Here is a 22,812-nt window from a genome sequence, read left to right as displayed (position 1 = left end):
ACATTTCATTTTTCATTGGACATCTTTGCATATACGTAATTGTTTGCCAACGTTACCGTTGTCTAAAAACATCCCGAGCGGTCGTTTTTTTCAGCGTGATAAAAGTTGAAATCAGTTTTTGCGAGTGCATGAGCCCGTCAGAATGTCTTGTAAAGTTGTCCGGTCCGTACTCCGTAAGTCCGTACGTATCCGTCGTATGCGCGTCATAATCCTGCCGGCACCGTTCAAAAATGCAGCATCTTACCCCCTACCACCCCAAACGCATTAAACCCGGCGAAGCCATTGGTCGAAAGCGTGTCGGTGCGGCCTGTGCGAGTTTGCGAAACACGCATCGCACGTTGGACCTCCGAATTCGTCGAGAGAGGAACCAGAGAGCAGTCGGTGTTTGTCCGGCAAGAGCTAGCGGTGCGGCGACTACCAGTGACGAACTTGACCAAAGCCATCATGCTCCCGCCACGTTTCGCGCTCGACGCCGCCACCACGTAGCATGGGCTAGGCACGCCGCGACGCCGTTTTCTTTTTTGTTCTTTTATTTTCGGTTTTCGAGCGACGGACCGACCGCGGGCGATGCTGTGACGAGCGAGTGACTACTGTACTTTTGACTTTGTTTGTGCGATGGCGAGCAGCAGCGGCGTGCAGTTCCACTCCAGCCCCCATCACTGCAAGGAGTGCGGCCTCCACCTGAACTCGGCCGAGTCGCTAGAGGTCCACGTGCAGTACCACAAGGAGAACCTGCTGAACAAGTGGGCGCAGGCGGCCGCGGCGCACGAGGAGACCAACAACAACAACCCGAAGGGGGTGAAGAGAGAGTTCGTAGCCAACACGGTGGCGGCCGCCGACAGCTCGGACTCGATGAAGAAGAGCCCGGAGTACAGCCGGACGACGCCGGAGACGATCTTCGGACATCCGCCGACGCCGCAGAGCTACCAGAGCGCGGCGAGTCCCTACCAGAACCATGACTCGGCCTTCTCGCCCAGCTTCCAGAACTACCAGATCAAGCAGGAGAGGACGACGTCGCCCCAATACAACAACTACAACTTCGGGGAGCAGTTCTTCATGGAGAACCAGGGACAGTACCAGGACTTCGCGATGCACAAGCAGTACAGGTAAATTTTACTAAATACGAAAACGCAAAACCGCGAAAACTTTATAAAAATCACCTATTCCGACATTTTGGAGACGGAAATCGGCAAAGTAAATCCGTAAATCAACATTTTCTTGTCTATTCTATTTTTAAGTAGGACACCCTGTATATAATTGCTTACAAGCTTCCTTTGTAACTCTGGTTTCCTTCGACAGTTTTTTTTGTTAATACGTTTTTTATATACTGAGTGAGTCACTAACCGCGTGTCCCTCGATTCTCATCAATTATTAGAAATAGAAAAAAATTAAAGCTCAAACCTGTACAGTTCTTTGAGACTACACTCTTGAGTATTATTTTTAACTATACACAGTGTTTTGTTTTAAGACGTTCCACACAACTTAATGTTTTAAATGAAACATTGTGTACATCTTTACACATTTTAATTGACCTCTCCATTGCCAGATTATTCCAATTAATATCGATAAGAATAACGTGGCAACGTCGCATAGGAATTTCAAAAGTAAACTGTGATTATAAAGACCATTCAAATATGTAAAAATATGTAGGTCGTTTCATTAAAAAAAATAACTTGTGTGTTATGCCTTAAAAACAGAACACTCTGTATAGTTAAAAATAATCTTAGGCTATGGTCCTCAATGAAACATAATTTTTATTCACTTTTTTTTCTTTCTCTATTAATAATTAATGAGATATCGCGCGTTTAGCGACTCACTCTGTATATAATTTGTTTTCAATTATGCATTACGCAAACACAAAATCAAGGTTACTATGTTTTTGAGTGCAGATACAGGTCTCCATTTTTAAAAATGGCGAATTTTCAAATATGGCAGTTTTGCGTCAAAATGCTCTAAAATTTCTCCACTTTGTAAAACATAAGTGGGACAGCCTGTATAAATCAAGAATATATACACGAACATTTTCATCGTATTTTTGCAATATAAATAATGGTCGGAAAAGCGCGGGAAATTCTTGATTCCTTGCCAGTTTTTCTGGCTTTAGGGTCGTTTGAAAATTTACGGTTGTATTATAAACGGATAAAGATTACTTTAAACTCACAGGTGTTGTCGATAATTAGAGAAAGTTTTAAGATACTTATGAGTTCTTTCATTTTCTTGGAAGTTCCAGGAGCTTTCTACCTGAACAAGGCGTTTATTCCTCCACTGAACTGTGTATAATTGTGCCGGTTTTCAGAAATATTGAACATACTATAAATCACTGTCTACAATAATAATGTTGGAATTAAAATTAGTTCGAGAATTATCCTGAAAGACTATTGTTATTTAAAATCAATTAGCCGATTTTGTCTTATTGTGAATATTATGTATTGCTTTTGAAACTAGATATCAATTTATTTTCACCGAACTTTCTTTGTTTTTGAAATTTAGCATGTCTAAGAAAGCTTCATAAATGTACTTTGACTCTGACAAACATATTTAACAATCTTATAGAATGACGGGAGATTGCTTAACCATATTCTATTATAAGCCATAGTGTCTTTTGATTCCATGATAAATTATTCTTTAATCTTTGAACACGCCATTTGGAGGAAATAATTTTCAAAAACCTCGCACATTGAGTCACTGATTGGTGGAATGTGCCGCTTCCTATAAAACGCACCAAGTGTGCCGCCTGTCGGAAAAGCTTCGTGTACTCTATTTATAATAATAAAAGAATCAATATAAAGGTATATTTCTGGAAACTCTTGAGGTTTAAATTTTCCTCAAAAGACGCCACTGGTTGCATTTTGATTTCCTAAAAATTAAGAACAATATCGGGTCCACATAAATCTAAACAATAGTGTTAGTATGTCTTAGTTCAATTCGGGTATTTTTCATTGTTCTCAAGGTCACATCACCAGTCATTAAAATAATCAGCACTCTATAATATCTAAAATTAAATTTACGTTAAATTTGATGCATTGTTACTCAAACACACTACCATTACCCACAGGTTTATTTATTTTTTTAATTAACAGGGTTTGAGTAGACGCCACTACTTTTTTGTATCAGACTATTAATTTAAACACTGAAAAAAAGGTCTTTATGATAAAACAAACATGATGAAGGCGTCTGTGAAGTTAAAACATGTCGATGTACCGACTAATTTTTGTCTACTTAATACATGTATGTGGACCTTGAAATTCACGTTCCTGTTCTAACGATTTGCATACAAAATTATAATAATGAGTCAATAACTTGATTTTAAATTTGTCGGTCAATTCAAAGGGCGACAAACCTGATGTTGTGGTGCTGAAGCAGTGAACAAGAGTGACTTCTGCTGCGTTCATTTTGACCTCTTATGAATATAATTTTTGTCAAATTATTCGATGTTCATTGTGCCAGAACTGGAACTATAAGCCGTTAATTTGTCGTTTTAAAAACATTATTTTTTCAAAAACACAAAATTTTATTACTTTAAAAACAGAATTTTTATCGCTCCCAACGAATTGTGTTGATTAATTTTTTGTTTGGTCTTCTTAAATATTTTTCCTAATATTCTATAGACAAGTTTTCAGAATCTTAGACAATATTTTGTCGGCACAATTATAACGCAGCTTTTTTTTCGAATAAGCGTAATGTACTAACGTTTTGAGTTTTCCTTGTTTTCGTTTGTTTTTTTTTTAATTTTAATTTTTTATATACTTATTTTGAATTCGTTTTTTTTTTTGTTTGAGTTATGTTTTTCTTTCCTCACACAGGTACCACCCTTACCAGTACGAGCGTCAGTCGCAGCCCCAAGTGTCCTCGTCGAGTCCGGCTTACCCCCCTCAACCCACCCCCTCGCCCAGCCCCAAGCAGTGCGACAAGTGCGGCTTCGTGTGCGACTCGGCCTCCCAGCTCGTGGAGCACCAGAACATGGCGCACGCCGCCTCCACGTACCACCACAACCACTTCCTCTTCAACAACGACCAGCCCGTGGTCAAGACGGAAGAGGACGCCCAAAGCGAAATCCTCGATCTGGACTCGCATAAAGTGCACCAGGTGTACCCCGAGGAGGAGAAGCGCCAGAACGGCGAGCTACCCCCAACGCCCCACTCGGTGTCCGCGCTGCTCAACACCTGGTCGCCCCCCCAGAAGATGTACCAGCAGCAGCAGCAGCAGTACGTGTCCGCGCCCCCCCAGGAGCAGAAGCTCTACATGCACAACCAGGACTTCATCAACAACGTCACCACGACCACGCAGGAGCCCGTGTACCGCGCTTTCGAGCCCGCGCCGCCGCCGATCTCCAACACGCCGCCGCAGGCGTCCGCGCCCGCGCCCACCACCAAGAGCGCCAACTGGAAGTCCAACGAGGCGCGCCGCCCCAAGACCTACAACTGCACGGCGTGCAACAAGTGGTTCACCAGCTCGGGCCACCTGAAGCGGCACTACAACACCACGCTGCACAAGAACGCGGTCAAGTCCAGCGGCCAGCCGGACCCCGCCTCCATGCCCATCAGCGCGCACCACCACCCGGCGCGGGACCCGGTGGCCACCAAGGAGGAGCCGGCGAGCTCGAACGAGGAGGACACGAACAGCATGCCCATGATGGGGCCGCCCATCGTGAGTCCCCCAAACGGGGAGGCAGGCCCCTCACCCGCCACCAGCCTAGACTCGAGGGGCCTGCTGCCCACGCATCATGGCTTCAACATGGGGCATATGCCCATCGAGCCCAACCCACAGTTCCAGATGTACCCAAACGGGTCGGCCCCCCACGTTACGCAGGTTACGGATACCAGCAGCCTCAGTATTACTGGTGAGGACTTTAGTCACCAGGAAGCCGTGGTCCAGCAGGAGACGCAGCCGTTGCCGAGTTTTGCGCAGTTTCACAGGTAAATTGAGGTGGAGGGCGGAGAGTAGGCTTACAGTAGAAGGATCGCGGCTCGGAGCCGAAATATTCCGGCCGGAAGCCGGGATGACGTCACGGGAACTCATTTTCGGTTCGGTTAAACTTAACCCATTTCTTTCGATAACGAACAAGATCGCGGACGAACGCGAACATTTTTCGAAAAACCGGTTACTTTTTCGCTGCCAACGCAAGATGTATACTTGAGCCTTAACTCATTTTTTACGCTACCATACAACAAAACGACGAGTACGTGTAAATATGTATGAGTTTTTTTTTTTTGGACACGACAACACTTCAAAAGCTAGTTTTACCGAATTTTGACTAATTTTCGAAAAATAAACCGTCCAATTTTGGAAGGATGATTGATTTTTCCGTACTCAAATAATCACACAAATCCATTAGTGATAGTTTTTTAATGCGACAACAAACCAAAATCGCGTTTTATCAAATTTTGACGAATTTCGGAAAAATCGACTTCCCAAAAATGGAACTGTGATTTATTTTTCTTTACTGGATTTATCACACTAATCGGTGGGTGGTGCTTTTCGGTCGCGACAACACGTCAAAGTCAATTTTTATCCAATTTTGGCGAATTTTGGAAAAGAGAGATCTGCAGTTTTCTCGAATTAAATGCACTTTTTCACAATAAAACCGTCAAATTAGACAATTAGTAGTGGTTTTCGGTCGCGACAACCCTCCGGGTTCAAATTTTGCCGGATTTTGACGAATTTCGGGAAAATAAACTCCCCACATTTGGAAGTGTGACTGATTTTTCCGTATTGAACTTACCACACCAATCCATTAATGGTTGTTTTTGATCGCGACACAAACTAGAATCGAGTTGTCTCGAATTTTGACCAGTTTCGGAAAAATCAACTGCTCAAGTGTGGACACGTGATTTATTTTTTCTTAACAGAATTATCACACTAACCGGTTGGTGATGGTTTTCAGTCGCAACAACACGCCAGAGTCAGGTTTTGTCCAATTTTGACGAATTTTTGGAAAAAGGAACGTCCAATTTGCTCAAAGTTAAATTGTGAGACTAATCAATTAGTGGCGATTTTTAATCGCGACAACTCTTTAGGTTCAAAATTTACCAAGTTCTGATGAATTTTCGAAAAATTATCAATTCGAATTTCGGAATGTGACTGAGTTTTCCGTATTGAAATTATCACACTAATCAGTAGGTGTAGGTTTTTTGGGAAAAAATATACCCTAGGTTGCTCAAATTTATGCAGTTTTTGGTAATGGTTTTTAATTACAACTTTTCAGACCCAAAATTTTACCGATTTAGAAACAATATTTTTTTTACAATATTGTCAAAATAATTGATACGACTTTCTGAAAAATAAATTGTTCTATTCGCACAAGTACGGTTATTTTATCACGAATTTTGACGGTTTTTGGAAAAAATAATTCCAGAATTTCGCCAGAGTGTGACACATCTTTTCACGCTGAAATTGTCTGACTAATCTTTTGGTGCCGGTGTTTTGTTGCGACAACACTCCTGGATCGAGTTTGCTTAAATTTTTGACGAATTTTGAAAATTAATTCGTTAAATTTACGTTAACACATTTTTTTTTTCACTCAAATATATTTACACCGAAGTACGTGTAGGTTTAGACGGGGAAAAGTAGTTCTGGTGGGTATGGGGGTTCAATTTTCAACTCGAAGTGATATTATTTGGAGGAAAAATTTGGTTTTCGATAAAAATTTCGGGCGACGACTACTGTAGCGTACTTGAGGCAGCCTTTGACACGTGCAAAATCAGCATTTGGCATTCGAATCTCTTCAGGTACGGTCTGCTGATGGGCTACGGCAACACAGCGAACGTGGGGGGCGGGGGTCCGGCAACGGCCCCTTACTGCTACTACCCCGACCCTTTCGAGACGACGGAAGCGCGCACGCTGATGTACAAGACGGAGGAGGACGAATACCGGCTGACGGTGCTGACGGTGGCCGACCCGGCCCCGCTCCAGGAGGAGCTCTTCACCTACGAAACCGACCCGCTGGCACTGCCTTCGCCGACCTCGCCGGAGAAGGCGCACACGAAGCGGGACTACGAAGAGAACATCGGCAGTCCGCAGATTTCGTCCACCACGGCCAACTCGATCAACCGGCCGGGCATGTACAGGTGCATCGACTGCGACAAGGGCTTCAACAAGGCCTGCTATCTGACGCAGCACAACAAGACCTTCCACTGCGGGGACAAGCCGTACAAGTGCGGACGGTGCGGGAAGCGGTTCTCGAGTCGCGCGGCACACGAGCAGCACGCGTCGAAGCACGCAGGGGAGAAGCCGCACAAGTGCGAGAGGTAAGAATAACCGGTTCGCAATTTTCGGCGGACCGCGGGGGGCGCGAAACTGGAGCAGGGGACGCACTTCCGCACTAAAATCGTCAATTGGCAGCGCGGGGTCGAGTTTTGGTGAATTTTGACGACGAAAATTCGTGGAAGTAGGATATATTTTTCGGGGTAAAATTGACCCGCAAGTCGATTGGTGTGGGTTTTTCGTCGCGACAACTATTCAGGTCCGAGTTTTGGGGGATTTTGACGAATTTCGGGAAATTTGGTTGTAGATTTTGGTGGGGTGTGACCCATCGTTTCACGCTGAAATTGACCGACTAGTCGCGTGGTGGTGTTTGTTTGCCGCGACAACTATTAGGGTTCGAGTTTTGGGGGATTTTGGCGAATTTCGGGAAATTTGGTTGCAGATTTTGGTGGGGTGTGACACATCTTTTCGCGCTAAAATTGTCTGACTAGTCGATGGGTTGGGTTTTTTCGGCGCGACAACTACCCGGGTTCGCGTTTTGGGGGATCGCGGTGTGGATTTTGGCGATTTCGGAGATTGAGAGTGGTGTTTTTGCAGGTGTCCGAAGCAGTTTAACCACAAGACGGATTTGCGCCGGCACATGTGCCTGCATACGGGTAAGAAGCCGTTCCAGTGCCACACGTGCGGCAAGGGTTTTATTCGGAAGGACCATATGTTGAAGCATTGCGAGACGCACTTTAGGAAGACGAATCAGTCGAAGCTGGGTAAATAGTACGTGTGTGCGCGTTTCTGAACTCCAAAGATCGACTGCACTAGATGTGTATGTAGCAATTTTTTATTTTTGTCATCACTTGGCACATTCCTACTTAAATGTTGTAACTATTTTGAATGACGTTCCATCTTGTAAATATTATTTTTGATATTATTTGAGAGTATCTCAATCGATCAGAGTAACAAAACAGAGTAATTGCTCAAGTATTTTTTTCGAGTCCGACGATACAATACTCAAAACAGCAATACCTCAGAATCTCAGTTAAAATAGATATATTTATATCAGATTATATTGATATTGATATCTCGTGGATGTACAAACTTTAGGATCAAGTTTATTAAAGATGTATAATAAGAACAGATTATCGTGGCTGAGGGGTGGGGTTTCTGGAGGGTCGCGTCCGGAAGCCGCACCCTCGGCCGTTCATAGAAAATTCGAAGTAATAATATGCAATAATGTTACAACGCAAGTTTTGATATTTGTTTTTTAAGATGTAATAAGAGTTGTGAGTCGTTGTGTACATATTTACGTTGTTAGGTAATATTATATTTTTTCCAAGACGAATCTACCTCAGTTAAAGCTGATGAATTTGTGTGCCAATTACCGTTTAGTTGCACCCCCCCGAAAGGGAAGTGTATTGAACGAACTCGTGCCAAATTTTATAAAGCAAAATCTTGCTATATTTTTTCATTTAACAAATATGACAACATTTTGCTGAGGCATGTTATGTTATTACTTATTAGTGCAATTTGTTTTTTCTCATTCACGCGCCAGTTTCAGTTAGGGACAGTTACCAAAAAGATGTAGGTCGATTGTTTCTGTTATGTGAATGTGATGTTAATTTAACCGGATATTTGGCGCAACTTCGCATATAGTCGGGTATGCAGTTATACAGCGTATTATTTGTTAAGACTGATTGTATGTAGTAGTTACGTTCGATAGGTTGCTATTGTATATTTTCCTGATACGTTACAGCTGTTAGCTATTAGTTTTTAAATAAATGTTATTATGTTACTTTACCATTGACACAAATAAATATAAATCATTACTACAGACTTTCCATTCGCACCCTGTATATCACCTTCAAAAAAAAAAAACAGAAATAAGTTAATGTAAAATGTGCTCCTTCGAGCCGGATCCACCTGTATATATATAAAAAAAACAACTGAAAGCAAGCAAGCGACCGCAACTGCAGTAAGTATTAAACAAGTCCCTCGACACAAATAAGCCCTAACTAGCGAGCAGCTTTTTGGCCGGTGCTCCTGCGAGCCGGATCCGCCCACCGCAAAGGTAAGTGCGACTTTGCATAAGTGCCTCCCGCCGCCGAGTCAATCGCCGTCCCCGCACAGCCCAGCGCACTAAACCCAATTTCCCCGCTAAAATTTTTATCGCCCCTCTCAGATGCTTTTAATTGCTACAGACGCATAAAAACTTTATGATAAAGTTTCGGAACTTGAGCGTTTTCCTGCCAATAAAAGCTCCACTCGCAGCCTACGGGCCGATTTAGGACGAATTAAATGTAAATATTTTGAAAATTGCTTTTCGGCCAGTTTTTACGGCGAATTCCGAAAAATTAATTTGTCAGCGCCAGAGTGTAAAATGTTGATCCAGCGATCGGCTTTTTGTTTGTTGTTTTATCTTCGCGTGTCGTGTTTTTCGCGAAGAGGTGGATTTTTTGTTTTATCGGCGCGATTCGGTCAACACGAGTGGGGGCGGCGGTTGAGGAAAAGGAGGTGTTTGATGTGGGGCGGCGGGTTGTGTGTTTAATTGATGGCCGGTGTGGGGGATTTTTGGGGGAGTTTGTTTATTTGCGAGCGGGTGCTGATTAAATGGGAATGTTTTAATCACATTTTTATTTGATTGTTCAAGATGAAAAAAAAAAAATCAAAAATTGAATCGGTGCCGAGTTTTCTACAAACGTTGTGCGTCTTAACCCCAGCCGGTGTTCATTACAAGAAAAACACCACCTTTCCACTGCAAGCAAACATTTTCGATTTTAAGCAAGATTCACAACTCCATAAATTATTTTAAAACTCTCCCCTGCATCTTTACACATTCATCACATCTCGTTCCATCTGCTTAGCTCCAGCCCGCATTTGCACACCTCCACAAATCGTTAAAAAGCAAATCAGTGACGTCACACTACGTAATCTCGTAAACCAGCTCCTCAAGCATAAAATTGTCAATTTCGCCCCTCCGGCTTGCATCCGTCCACGACTCATCTGTGCCACTGTGAGACCTGCAATCTAAACCATGGGAACTCGGTCTTCTTATTTGGCTCTTATGGAAGAGCAGTGAAGAGTGAGCGAATCGCATAGATACCCACCTGGAAGCCACTCTCACACAATGCCAACGTAATTTCACATGAACTAAGGCAGACAAGATCCGATCTGCCATTTAATTAAAGCGATTCAATAAACGGACGGGCCGGGGGGCGGCGGGAGCAGACTGTCGTCACCGTTATTATTATTATTATCGATAGTAATTTGTTTTTGCGTGTTGAGAGTTTCATGGTTCGTGGAAAATGAAAAAGTAGGTCTCCTGTTTCCGTTTTTGTGTCGTCTTAACTGGACTGATTTGACTGATCGCTCCAAAAATTTAATGATATCGCGTCAAAAATTTTATCTTGTTGGAATTATAAATTAAAAATTTGGCACCAACATTGTTTCGGAAACGTAATACAAGGTGATCGTTTCTAAAATGTAATTAATAAGAGCTCCCGAGGTTGTTTCGGACTATTTCTAAAAATAAATCGTTTTAAAATCAAAATACCAATAAGATTATTTTAGGTTTTTTTAAAAATAAACCACTAGAAATCCCCCGAGATTCTTTTAGTTGTTTTTAAAATCAAACGACTGGGAGCTCTCGACATTTCTCAGCCTCTTTTAAAATCAAAACGCTAGGAGCCCCTGAGATTCTTTCAGGTTCTTTTAAAATCAAAACACTAGGAGCCTCTGAGATTTTTTAAGCCTCTGTTTAAATCGAAACACAAGGAGTCCTTGAGATTCTTTCAGCCTCCTTTAAAATCAAAACACAAGGAGCCCCTGAGATTCTTTAACTCTCTGTTGAAATCGAAACACAAGGAGCCCCTGAGATTCTTAAAGCCTTTTTAAAATCAAAACGCTAAGAGCCAATGAGATTCTTTCAGCCTCTTTGAAAATTAAAACACTAGGATCCCCTGAGATTCTTAAAGCCTTTTTAAAATCAAAACTCTAGAAGCCCATGAGATTCTTTCACCCTCTTCTAAAGTCGAAATATTTGGAGCCCCTGAGATTCTTTTAGCCTCTTTTAAAATCAAAATACTAGGAGCCCCTGAGATTCTTTAAGCCTTTTCTAAAATCAAAACACTAGGAGCCCCTGAGATTCTTTAAGCCTCTTCTAAAATCAAAACATTAGGAGCCCCTGAGATCCTTTCAGCCTCTTCTAAAATCAAAACATTAGGAGCCCCTGAGATCCTTTCAGCCTCTTCTAAAATCAAAACACTAGGAGCTCCTGAGATTCTTTCAGCCTCTTTTAAAGTCGAAATATTTGGAGTCCCTGGGATTCTTTTAACCTCTTTTAAAATCAAAATACTAGGAGCCCCTGAGATTCTTTAAGCCTTTTCTAAAATCGAAACACTATGAGCCCCTGAAATTCTTTCAGCCTCTTTTAAAATCAAAGCACAAGGAGCCCCTGAGACCCTTTAAGCCTCTTCTAAAATCAAAACACTAGGAACCCTTGAGATTCTTTCAGGCTCTTTTAAAATCAAAACACTGGGAGCCCCTGAGATTCTTTCTGTCTCTGTTTAAATCGAAACACAAGGAGCCCTTGAGATTCTTTCAGCCTCCTTTAAAATTAAAATACAAGGAGACCCTGAGATTCTTAAAGCCTTTTTAAAATCAAAACGCTAGGAGCCCCTGAGACTTTTTCAGCCTCTTTTAAAATAAAAACACTAGAATCCCCTGAGATTCTTAAAGCCTTTTTAAAATCAAAACGCTAGGAGCCCCTGAGATTCTTTCAGCCTCTTTTAAATTCGAAATATTTGGAGCCCCTGGGATTCTTTTAACCTCTTTTAAAAGCAAAATACTAGGAGCCCCTGAGATTCTTTAAGCCTTTTCTAAAATCAAAACACTATGAGCCCCTGAAATTCTTTCAGCCTCTTTTAAAATCAAAGCACAAGGAGCCCCTGAGACCCTTTAAGCCTCTTCTAAAATCAAAACGTTAGGAGCCCCTGAGATCCTTTCAGCCTCTTCTAAAATCACAACACTGGGAGCCCCTGAGATTCTTTCTGCCTCTGTTTAAATCCAAACACAAGGAGCCCTTGAGATTCTTTCAGCCTCCTTTAAAATCAAAACACAAGGAGCGCCTGAAATTCTTAAAGCCTTTTTAAAATCAAAACGCTAGGAGCCCCTGAGATTCTTTCAGGTTCTTTTAAAATCAAAACACTAGCAGCCTCTGAGATTTTGTAAGCCTCTGTTTAAATCGAAACACAAGGAGCCCTTGAGATTCTTTCAGCCTCTTTTAAAATCAAAACACAAGGAGCCCCTGAGATTCTTTAACTCTCTGTTGAAATCGAAACACAAGGAGCCCCTGAGATTCTTAAAGCATTTTTAAAATCAAAACGCTAAGAGCTCCTAAGATTCTTTCAGCCTCTTTGAAAATTAAAACACTAGGAGCCCCTGAGATTCTTTCAGCCTCTTTGAAAATCAAAACACTAGGAACCCTTGAAATTCTTTCAGGCTCTTTTAAAATCAAAACACTGGGAGCCCCTGAGATTCTTTCTGTCTCTGTTTAAATCGAAACACAAGGAGCCCTTGAGATTCTTTCAGCCTCCTTTAAAATTAAAATACAAGGAGACCCTGAGATTCTTAAAGCCTTTTTAAAATCAAAACGCTAGGAGCCCCTGAGACTTTTTCAGCCTCTTTTAAAATAAAAACACTAGGATCCCCTGAGATTCTTAAAGCCTTTTTAAAATCAAAACGCTAGGAGCCCCTGAGATTCTTTCAGCCTCTTTTAAAGTCGAAATATTTGGAGCCCCTGGGATTCTTTTAACCTCTTTTAAAATCAAAATAATAGGAGCCCCTGAGATTCTTTAAGCCTTTTCTAAAATCAAAACACTATGAGCCCCTGAAATTCTTTCAGCCTCTTTTAAAATCAAAGCACAAGGAGCCCCTGAGACCTTTTAAGCTTATTCTAAAATCAAAACGTTAGGAGCCCCTGAGATCCTTTCAGCCTCTTCTAAAATCAAAACACTGGGAGCCCCTGAGATTCTTTCTGCCTCTATTTAAATCGAAACACAAGGAGCCCTTGAGATTCTTTCAGCCTCCTTTAAAATCAAAACACAAGGAACCCCTGAAATTCTTAAAGCCTTTTTAAAATCAAAACGCTAGGAGCCCCTGAGATTCTTTCAGCCTATTTTAAAGTCGAAATATTAGGAGCCCCTGAAATTCTTTTAGCCTCTTTTAAAATTGAAACACAAGGAGCCCCTGAGATTCTTTTAGCCTCTTTTAAAATCAAAATACTAGGAGCCCCTGATATTCTTTAAATCTCTGTTTAAATCGAAACACAAGAAGCCCCTGGGATTTTTAAAGCCCTTTTAAAATCAAAACACTAGGAGCCTCTGAGATTCTTTAAGCCTCTTCTAAAATCAAAACATTAGGAGCCCCGGAGATCCTTTCACCCTCTTCTAAAATCGAAACACTAAAAGCTCCTGAGATTCTTTAAGCCTCTTCTAAACTCAAAATATTAGGAGCCCCGGAGATCCTTTCAGCCTCTTCTAAAATCAAAACATTAGGAGCCCCGGAGATCCTTTCAAGCTCTTCTAAAATCGAAACACTAGGAGCTCCTGAGATTCTTTAAGCCTCTTCTAAAATCAAAACACTAGGAGCCCCTGAGATTCTTTCAGCTTCTTTTAAAATCAAAACATTAAGAGCCCCTGAGATTCTTTCAGCCTCTTTTAAAATCAAAACAGTAGGAGCCTCTGAGATTCTTTAAGCCTTTATTTAGATCGAAACACAAGCAGCTCCTGAGATTCTTTTCGCCCCTTTTAAATTCAACATACTAGGAGTCCCTGACATTCTTTCAGCCTTTTTTAAAATCAAAACACAAGGAGCCCCTGAGATTCTTTAAGCCTCTGTTCAAATCGAAACAGAAGGAGCTCCTGAGATTCTTCAGCGTTTTTAAAATTAAAACACTAAGAACCCCTGAGATTCTTTAAGCCTTGTTTAAAATTAACATTACTGGGAACCCCCGAGATTCTTTCAATCTCTTTTAAAATCAAAACGTTAGAAACCCCTGAGATTCTTTCAGCTGCTTTTAAAATCAAAATGCTAAAAGCCCCTGAGATTCCTCCAACCGCTTTTAAAATCAAAACGTTACCCCTGAGATTCTTTCACCTTTTATTAAAATCAAAATGCTAGGAGCCCCTGAGAATTTTTTAGGCTTTTTTAAAATCAAGACGCAAGAAATCCCTGAGATTCTTTCAGCTGCTGTTAAAATCAAAACCTCCGAATTTATTTCATCTTGTTTTTTATAATTAAACGCTAGAAGTGAACGCTTGAGGTTCAGTCCGATACTTTTAAAGTCAAAGACAGAATTACTCGAGATTTTTCCAGCTACTTTTAAAATCAAAACAATAGGCTCTACGAGATTCTTTTAGTTTCATTTAAAATCAAAACTCTGGAATAAAAAAAATAAGACACTAGTAAACTTCGAAATCTTTCAGATTATTTCTAAAATAAAACATTAGAAATCCTTCAAGATTCCTTCGGATTCTTTCTAAAACAAAAAAGTCCCGACATTCTCGCAGTTTTCTTCTTTAATTAAAAGACCAGGGGCCAGATTCTTTGAGATTATTTCTAAAATAAAACATCAAGGAAGACCGAGATTTTTTCAGTTTCTTTCTAAAAATAAATCTCCCAAGATTCTTTCAATTTCTTCTAAAAGGAAACTTCACCTGACCGGACTTAACCTGACCTGATCTGACTTGACCGAATCTAACCTGACTTGACTTGACCTGACGTGACCTAACGTGATCTGACCTGACCTGAGCTGATCTAATCTCTTCTGAGCTAACCGATTTTACGATTTATTCAAAAACCTGTGAAACGAAATAATGGTGTTTCTTTAAATTTTTACCAAAATAGAAAGTTTAGTGAATAGAACAAACAAACAAAATTTTAAAAATTCATCCCTTCCCAAATGAAAACCTAATGACACCAGTTCAAAATCGGGCCGAGTAAACCTCACTTGGTATGTGGTAATGCAACTTTCAAAATCAAAATTATGCGATTCAGTTTTATAAGATAGATCGTTGATTTATCGTTGTTGTTACTGAAAATCGTAATTTTTTCAATTTTATTTACAAAAAATCTTAATTTAAAAGTAACTGTAATAAACTGTAGTCCTAATTTAGTACTATTAGACTGCGTGGAAAAAAAAGCTATTGCCACTACCCTATACTTTTTAGATCAATTTTTTGATTGGCTCGTCACAGTCATTTTCATCATCATTATTATTATTATTATTATTATTGCGGTGTTTGTTGGGTATTGCGTCGTCCTTCTTGGGCAGTAAATCTCTGGTCGACTGTGTGTACGCACCTGGAAGCTTAGATGTGTTGACAATACTTCTTATTTGCTGCATCCTTCTCCGCCATCTCCGCACTCTGTCCCTCCCTTACATCTCGGATAATGCGTTTTGATTTGTGTCCTCCGATGACGCTATTGTGTTTATTTGTTTATGTCATTCTTTGTGCCCTCCTCGTCCTAATTGCTTTTCTCCGTCCGCGATCATGCTCTCGTCCGAACGATCTCGTCGGAGAAAAATCGTTAAGCGGCCCCCAGGTATGCAAGTAAAAAAAGCGACGCGGAAGTGCAGATAGTTGCGGAACGATTCCGGTAAAGCAGGGCGGAGGAAGACGCGATCACAAGGGTTGAACGTGGGAACTGCAAGGGTACGAGGATGTGTGTAAACAGCGGCAGCTGCGACCTGGGATAGGAGATTTCGGTGCACAATCGCGGCCCGTTGCATTCGTCGTTGGTTGCATCTCCGGTGGTTGCAATTAAAATCGGGAGCGTGGGCCGCATTGTTCCCAGGAGGATGGGCCGCGAGCCACCTGTTTTACCTCATTACCTGACTTCCGGCGATAAATCAGCCGCTGCGGAGCGTATGTGGGGTGGAAGTCGCCCCGAGATTTAAAAAAGAACTGATTTGCACGAGATCAAAGAGGTGGTTGAAAGAAGTCGCTTAGCGCCACGTTGCCTCCGAAATTAACGATTGGCTGACTTGCTAATGACTTGTGAGGTCTTGCGGGGTGCTAATGTGTACACAAACGAGAATAAAGTGGCTTTGTTTGGAGTTGATTATATGTGGAGGGTGGACTTGACCACGGCGGGGTGGGGCGAGGAGGATTGATAGTGCTGCTTTGTGCACCGTGGTCGCTTAGGCCTGTTTTTCAAAAAGTCGTCCAAATTTTTCAGAACTACTACCACCATGTGTATCCATCGCAAAGAATCCTCTTCCGGTCAATTTTACAGTTTCCCCGAACCGTCAAGTTTATTATTCCCCGATCATCCCTTCAAAACAAACACCCCATTCGCCCAAGAACCCGTCCCGGCGATAAACAACCCCCGCCCCCGCGTCCGCGCACGAGCGCCGTTAATTTTTCCCAATGAGAGGGCAATCATAACATTAAAGAGCATCAGAGCGCAAAATAAAAACAAAACAATCACGGTCCCAACCGGCAACCTGTTGCTCGGGGGTCGGAAAAAATAAGCACGATATACTTTTTGCGACCCTGCGGTCGGATCGCCACCCACTGTGTGTGTGCGGTTTCCTGCCCTCGGAGGGCCGACCGCAACCCTTTCGCGCCGTCCGATGCGCGATCCCGAATTATGTGCCGAATAAAAATCCGGGATTTGCACCGGGGTGCAGCCGCCGCACATCTGCCGCCGCCGTGACTTGCAATTATTTCGGGAGATGCGCCAGCCTCCATGCCACACAAGGAGCGTGGGACCGAAGGGTTGCGGGGGGAGGACGGAAGTGCAGGTGCGGACTGCATCCGGTTCGGGTTCGCGTGCAACCTGCACGGGCCACCTGACCTTTGACACGCTGACCGGAACGGACACCGGAAGGGCGAGGGGCGGACCGCGGGATTCCCCCAGGTCTCGTGTCCATCGCGCAATTAAGTCGGGGGATGTTGCGAGATGCAGTTTACCCATGCATGCTTGATTTTTGAATTTCAATCTGAGATGGTCAAATTAGAACGTTTTTTGTTACACACATCCTAGAAATCTTTAGACGGCCGTAATGTCAAAATTTGTGTATTTTCAAAATTTTCAGACACTTGGCTTGAATTTTGACACTGACTACAGAGTAAACAAAATTGGAGTATTTTTTTTTGGCCTAACGATATAGACATTTTGGAATTCTTTAATAGAAAGGATCTCCGGGGCTCCTCGTGTTTTTCTTTTAGAAGAAAGTTCAAGGAATCTCCGTTGATTTCTAGTGTTTTATATTAGTAAAAATGTCGGAGGCACTTCTTGTTTTTATTTTAAAGGAAGCTGAAATAATTCGGGTGTTTTCTAGTGTTTTATATTAGAAAGAATCTTGGGGCGTCCTTCGTGTTTTGAATTTAGAAGAAACTGAAATAATCTCGAATGTTTTCTAGTGTTTTATTTTACAAAGAATCTCCAGATCCTCCTGTGTATTTTTTTAGAAGGAGCTCAAAAATCTCTAGTAATTTTTAGTGTTTTATATTAGAAAAAATCATGAAGGCCACTCGTGTTTTTATTTTAGAAGAAGCTCAAAAAATCTCGGGTCATTTCTAGTGTTTTATAATAAATAGAAAGAATCTCAGGGGCTTCTTGTGTTTTCTTTTAGAAGAAGCTCAAGGAATCTTCGGTGATTTCTAGTGTTTTATGTTAGTTAAAATTTCGGACGCACTTCTTGTTTCTATTGTAAGAAAAGCTAAAATAATTCGGGTGTTTTCTTGTGTTTTATATTAGAAAGAATCTCGGGGACCACTCGTGTGTTGAATTTAGAAGAAGCTGAAAGAATCTGGGACGTTTTCAAGTGTTTTAGTATACAAAGAATTTCCAGATGCTTTTGTGTACTTTTTAAGAAGAAGCTCAAAAATCTCTCGTGATTTTTAGTGTTTTATATTAAAAAAAATCTCGAGGGCCCTCGTTTTTTTCTTTTAGAAGAAGCTGAAATATTTTTGTTATTTCTAGTGTTTTATATTAGAAAAATTCTCTGAAATCTATACTGTTTGATTTTAGAAAAAGCTGATAGAATATTTTTCTCGTGTTTTATATTAAAAAGAATCTCGGGGGTGTCCTGTGCATTTTTTTTTTCAAGATCAAAGAATTTGCGGTGATTTCTAGTGTTTTATATTAGAAAAATTCTCGGAGGCCCCTCGTGTTTTTATTTTAGAAAAAGCTGAAAAAATCTCCGGAAATTTCTAGTGTTTTATACTAGAGAAAATCTTGGTTCGTTTGTGTTTTAATTCTAGAAGAAACTGAAGTAATCTCGGATGTTTTCTAGTGTTTCATTTTAGAAAGAATCTCGCGAGATCCTTACATATTTTTTTTAAAAGAATTTCAAAAAATTTCTGATGATTTCTAGTGCTTTATATTAGAAAAAATCTTGGGCACCACTTGTGTTTTTATTTCAGAAAAAGCTCAAAAAATCTCGGGGATTTCCAGTATTTTATATTTTAAAAGAAGTTAAAAAATCTCTGGTGATTTATAGTGTTTTATATTAGAAAAAATATTTCACCAGAAACTCAAAAAATTTCGAGTGATTTATATTAGAAAGAACCTCGAGGGCCACTCGTGTTTTAATTTTAGAAGAAGCTAAAATAATTTGGGTGTTTTCTAGTGTTTTATATTACAAAGAATCTCGGGGGCTCATCGTGTTTCGAATTTAGAAGAAGCTGAAAAAATCTCCGGAAATTTCTAATGTTTTATACTAGAGAAGATCTTGGTTCGTTTGTGTTTTAATTCCAGAAGAAACTGAAGTAATCTCGGATGTTTTCTAGTGTTTCATTTTAGAAAGAATCTCGCGGGATCCTTACAAATTTTTTTTTAAAGAAGTTCAAAAAATTTCTGATGATTTCTAGTGCTTTATATTAGAAAAAATCTTGGGTACCACTTGTGTTTTTATTTCAGAAAAAGCTCAAAAAATCTCGGGGATTTCCAGTATTTCATATTTTAAAAGAAGTTAAAAAATCTCTGTTGATTTATAGTGTTTTATATTAGAAAAAATATTTCACCAGAAACTCAAAAAATTTCGAGTGATTTCTAGTGCTTTATATTAGCAAGAATCTCGAGGGCCACTGGTGTTTTGATTTTAGAAGAAGCTACAATAATTTGGGTGTTTTCTAGTGTTTTATATTACAAAGAATCTCGGGGGCTTCTCGTGTTTCGAATTTAGAAAATCTGAAAAAATCTCGGGAAATTTCTGGTGTTTTATACTAGAGAAGATCTCGGTTATTTTGTGTTTTAATTCTAGAAGAAACTGAAATAATCTCGGATGGTTTCTAGTGTTTCATTTTAGAAAGAATCTCGGGGAACCCTTACATATATATTTTTTAGAAGAAGTTCAAACAATTTCGGATGATTTCTAGTGCTTTATATTAGAACAAATCTTGGGTGCCGCTCGTGTTTTTAGTTTAGAGGAAGCTCAAAAAATGTCGGGTGATTTCCAGTGTTTTATATCAATGAGAATCTCGGATGCCAATCGTGTTTTAATTTTGAAAGAAGCTCAAATAATTCCGGTGATTTCTTGTGTTTTATAATAGAAAGAATCTCAGGGGCTCCTCGTGTTACACAGAATCTCCGGGGCCTCTTGTGTACTTTTTTTTAAGAAAAAGAAGCTCAAAAATCTCTTCCGATTTCTAGTGTTTTATATTAGAAAAAATCTTGTGCGCCACTCGTGTTTTTATTTTAGAAGAAGCTCAAAAAATCTCGGGTGATTTCCAGTGTTTTATATTACATAGAATCTCGAAGGTCAATCGTGTTTTAATTTTAGAAGAAGCTGAAATAATTCTGGTGATTTCTAGTGTTTTATAATAGAAAGAATTTTGGGGGCTCCTCGTGTTAGAGAGAATCTCCGGGGCCTCTTTTGTATTTTTTTTTTAAGAAGAACTTCAAAAATCTCTGGTGATTTCTAGTGTTTTATATTAGAAAACATCTTGGTGGCTACGTTTTTTTATTTTAGAAGAAGCTCAAAAAATCTCCGGTGATTTCTAATGTTTTATATTAGAAACAATCTCGGAGGCCCTCCTTGACTTTATTTTAGAAGAAGCTGAAATAATTCGGTTGTTTTCTAGTGTTTTATATTAAAAAGAATCTCGGGGCTCTCTCGTGTTTTAAATTTAGGAGAATCTGAAGTAATCTCGGATATTTTCTAATGTTCTATTTTAGGCATAATCTCATGGGCCTCTTAGGTATTTTTTTTATAAGAAGTTCAAAAATCTTTGGTGATTTATAATGTTTTATAATAGAAAAAATCTTGGGGGCCACTCGTGTTTATATTTTCGTAGAAACTCAAAAAATTTCGAGTGATTTACAGTGTTTTATATTAGAAAGAATCTCGAAGGCCATTCGTGTTTTGATTTTAAAAGAAGCTAAAATAATTCGGAATTTTCTAGTGTTTTATATTATAAATAATCTCCGGGGCTCCTCGTGTTTCGAATTTAAAAGAATCTGAAAAAATGTCGGGAAATTTCTAGTGTTTTATACTAGAGAAGATATAAGTTCGTTCGTGTTTTAATTTTAGAAGAAACTGAAGTAATCTCGGATGTTTTCTAGTGTTTCATTTTAGAAAGAATCTCGGGGGACCCTTATATATATTTTTTAAAGAAGCTCAAAAATCTCTGGTGATTTCTAGTGTTTTATACTAGAAAAAATCTTGGGCGCCACTCGTGTTTTTATTTTAGAAGAAGCTCAAAAAATCTCGGGTGACTTCCAGTGTTTTATATTGCAGTTAATCTCGGAGGCCAATCGTGTTTTAATTTTAGAAGAAGCTGATATAATTCGGGTGATTTTTATTGTTTTTTAATAGAAAGAATCTCGGGGACTCCTCGTGTTACGAAGAATCTCCAGGGCCCCTTGTGTATTTTTTTTTTAAGAAGAAGCTCAATCTCTGGTGATTTCTAGTGTTTTATATTAAAAAAAATCTTGGGGCCATGTTTTTTATTTTAGAAGAAGTTCAAAATATTTCGGGTGATTTCTAGTGTTTTATATTAGAAAGAATCACGGGGACACCTCGTGCTTTGAATTTAGAAGAAGCTGAAATAATCTCGGATGTCTTCTAGTGTTTTACATTAGAAAAAAAATGGGGGGGGGGCACTCGTTTTTTTATTTTAGAAGAAGTTCAAAAAATCTCTGGTGATATCTAGTGTTTTATATTAGAAAAATTCTCGGGGGCTCCTCATGTTTCTCTTTTAGAAGAAGCTCAAGGAATCTCCGGTGTTTTCTAGTGTTTTATATTAGAAAGAATCTCGGGGGCCCCTCGTGTTTTGAATTTAGAGGAAGCTGAAATCATCTCGGGTGTTTTCTAGTGTTTTATTATACCAAGAATCTCCGGGACCTCTTGTGTATTTTTTTAGAAGAGGCTCAAAAATCTATAGCGATTTCTAGTGTTTTATTTTAGAAGAAGCTGAAATAATCTCGCGTGAATTGTAGCGTTTTATATTTGAAAGAATCTCGGAGGCTCCTCATATTTTGATTTTAGAAGAAGCTGAAATAATCTTGGGCGTTTTCTAGTGTTTTATTTTAGTAAGAATCTTAGAAGAAGATGAAATAGTCTCGGATAATTGCTAGTGTTTTATACTAGAAAAAATCTCGACGGCCCTTAGTGTTTTAATTTTAAAAGAAGCTAGAAGAATCTTGAGAGATTTCTAGAATGTTATTTTAGAAATAATTTCTGTAATCCCTAGTGTTTTGATTTTGATTTTAGAAGATGCTGAAAGAATTTCATGTGCAACTGGTGTTTTGTTTTTAGAATAAGCTGAGAGAATCTCCGGATATTTTTATTGTTTTATATTGGAAAGAATCTTGGGATCTCTAGTGCTTTGATTCTAAAAGAAGCTTAAAGAATCTCGGGGGACCCATATAAATAAGAACAAGTTTATTGTGACACAAATTCTGGTGAAGATAAGATTTGGTGTTTTTTTTTAGAATCTGATAAAAGCTCTGGACCTCTTGACATTTTTACACATTTTAGAAAAAATCTAAAAGAATTTTGAGGCCTTTTGCGGGTGTGTGTTTTTTTTAAGAAATTTCTTTTTAGAAAAAAGGTGAAATAATCTTGATGACTCTGTAGTTTTGTTTCAAAAAAAATTCTCAAAATACTAGGAGTTCCTTGTGTTTTATCTTAGAAAGAATTTGAAAATTTCAGAGTAATCGATTTTCTAAATTCTTGTGACAAAATTGGTTTAAAATTTTGACTTTTTCTGAAAAAAATAAGACAAAAAATATGAACGGATTAGTATTTAATAGAAGAAGAATATTTTAACAAATTTTGTTTTAAAATATTTATAATAGTAAACTCGATATTTACACAATTACTTAAAACGCGCCTTAAACCCCCAAACCGCCCCTTTCCAACCGACCCCGCACAAAGCCCTCATTACTCTCCATAAAACCAAAATTAAGCGAATCCCCTCGGCGACTCCTTCCGGCCCCCCATAACGCTAAAAAATTCACCACCCCCCTTGATCCAGCGAAACTCCTCCGGAGCACGTCCGGCAACGGCTGCACCTCAACCCTTCACCACATGTCAATCCCGCGAGAAAACAGTAACAACCTTCAATACGAAAATAACACAGATGTGGGGCGTACAACCCGAAT

The 22,812-nt window shown here is 39.8% G+C and overlaps 1 protein-coding gene across 1 annotated transcript; it reads left to right on the top strand.

Moving 5' to 3' along the window:
- Positions 1-200: 200 nt before the first annotated feature.
- Positions 201-8,997, top strand: LOC135144015 (transcription factor Zelda-like). The gene is made up of 4 exons (XM_064075934.1): positions 201-1,106; positions 3,804-4,916; positions 6,729-7,247; positions 7,801-8,997. Exons 1-4 carry the CDS (start codon positions 616-618, stop codon positions 7,973-7,975), a joined length of 2,298 nt encoding a protein of 765 aa, XP_063932004.1. The 5' UTR covers positions 201-615; the 3' UTR covers positions 7,976-8,997.
- Positions 8,998-22,812: the final 13,815 nt, after the last annotated feature.

The sequence above is a fragment of the Zophobas morio genome, unplaced genomic scaffold (genome assembly GCF_036711695.1).
Source record: "Zophobas morio isolate AGI-343-1 ecotype UQ-CSIRO unplaced genomic scaffold, CSIRO_AGI_Zmor_V1 ptg000081l, whole genome shotgun sequence".
NCBI lineage: Eukaryota > Metazoa > Arthropoda > Insecta > Coleoptera > Tenebrionidae > Zophobas > Zophobas morio.
This window is presented reverse-complemented; position numbering and strand designations above follow the sequence as displayed.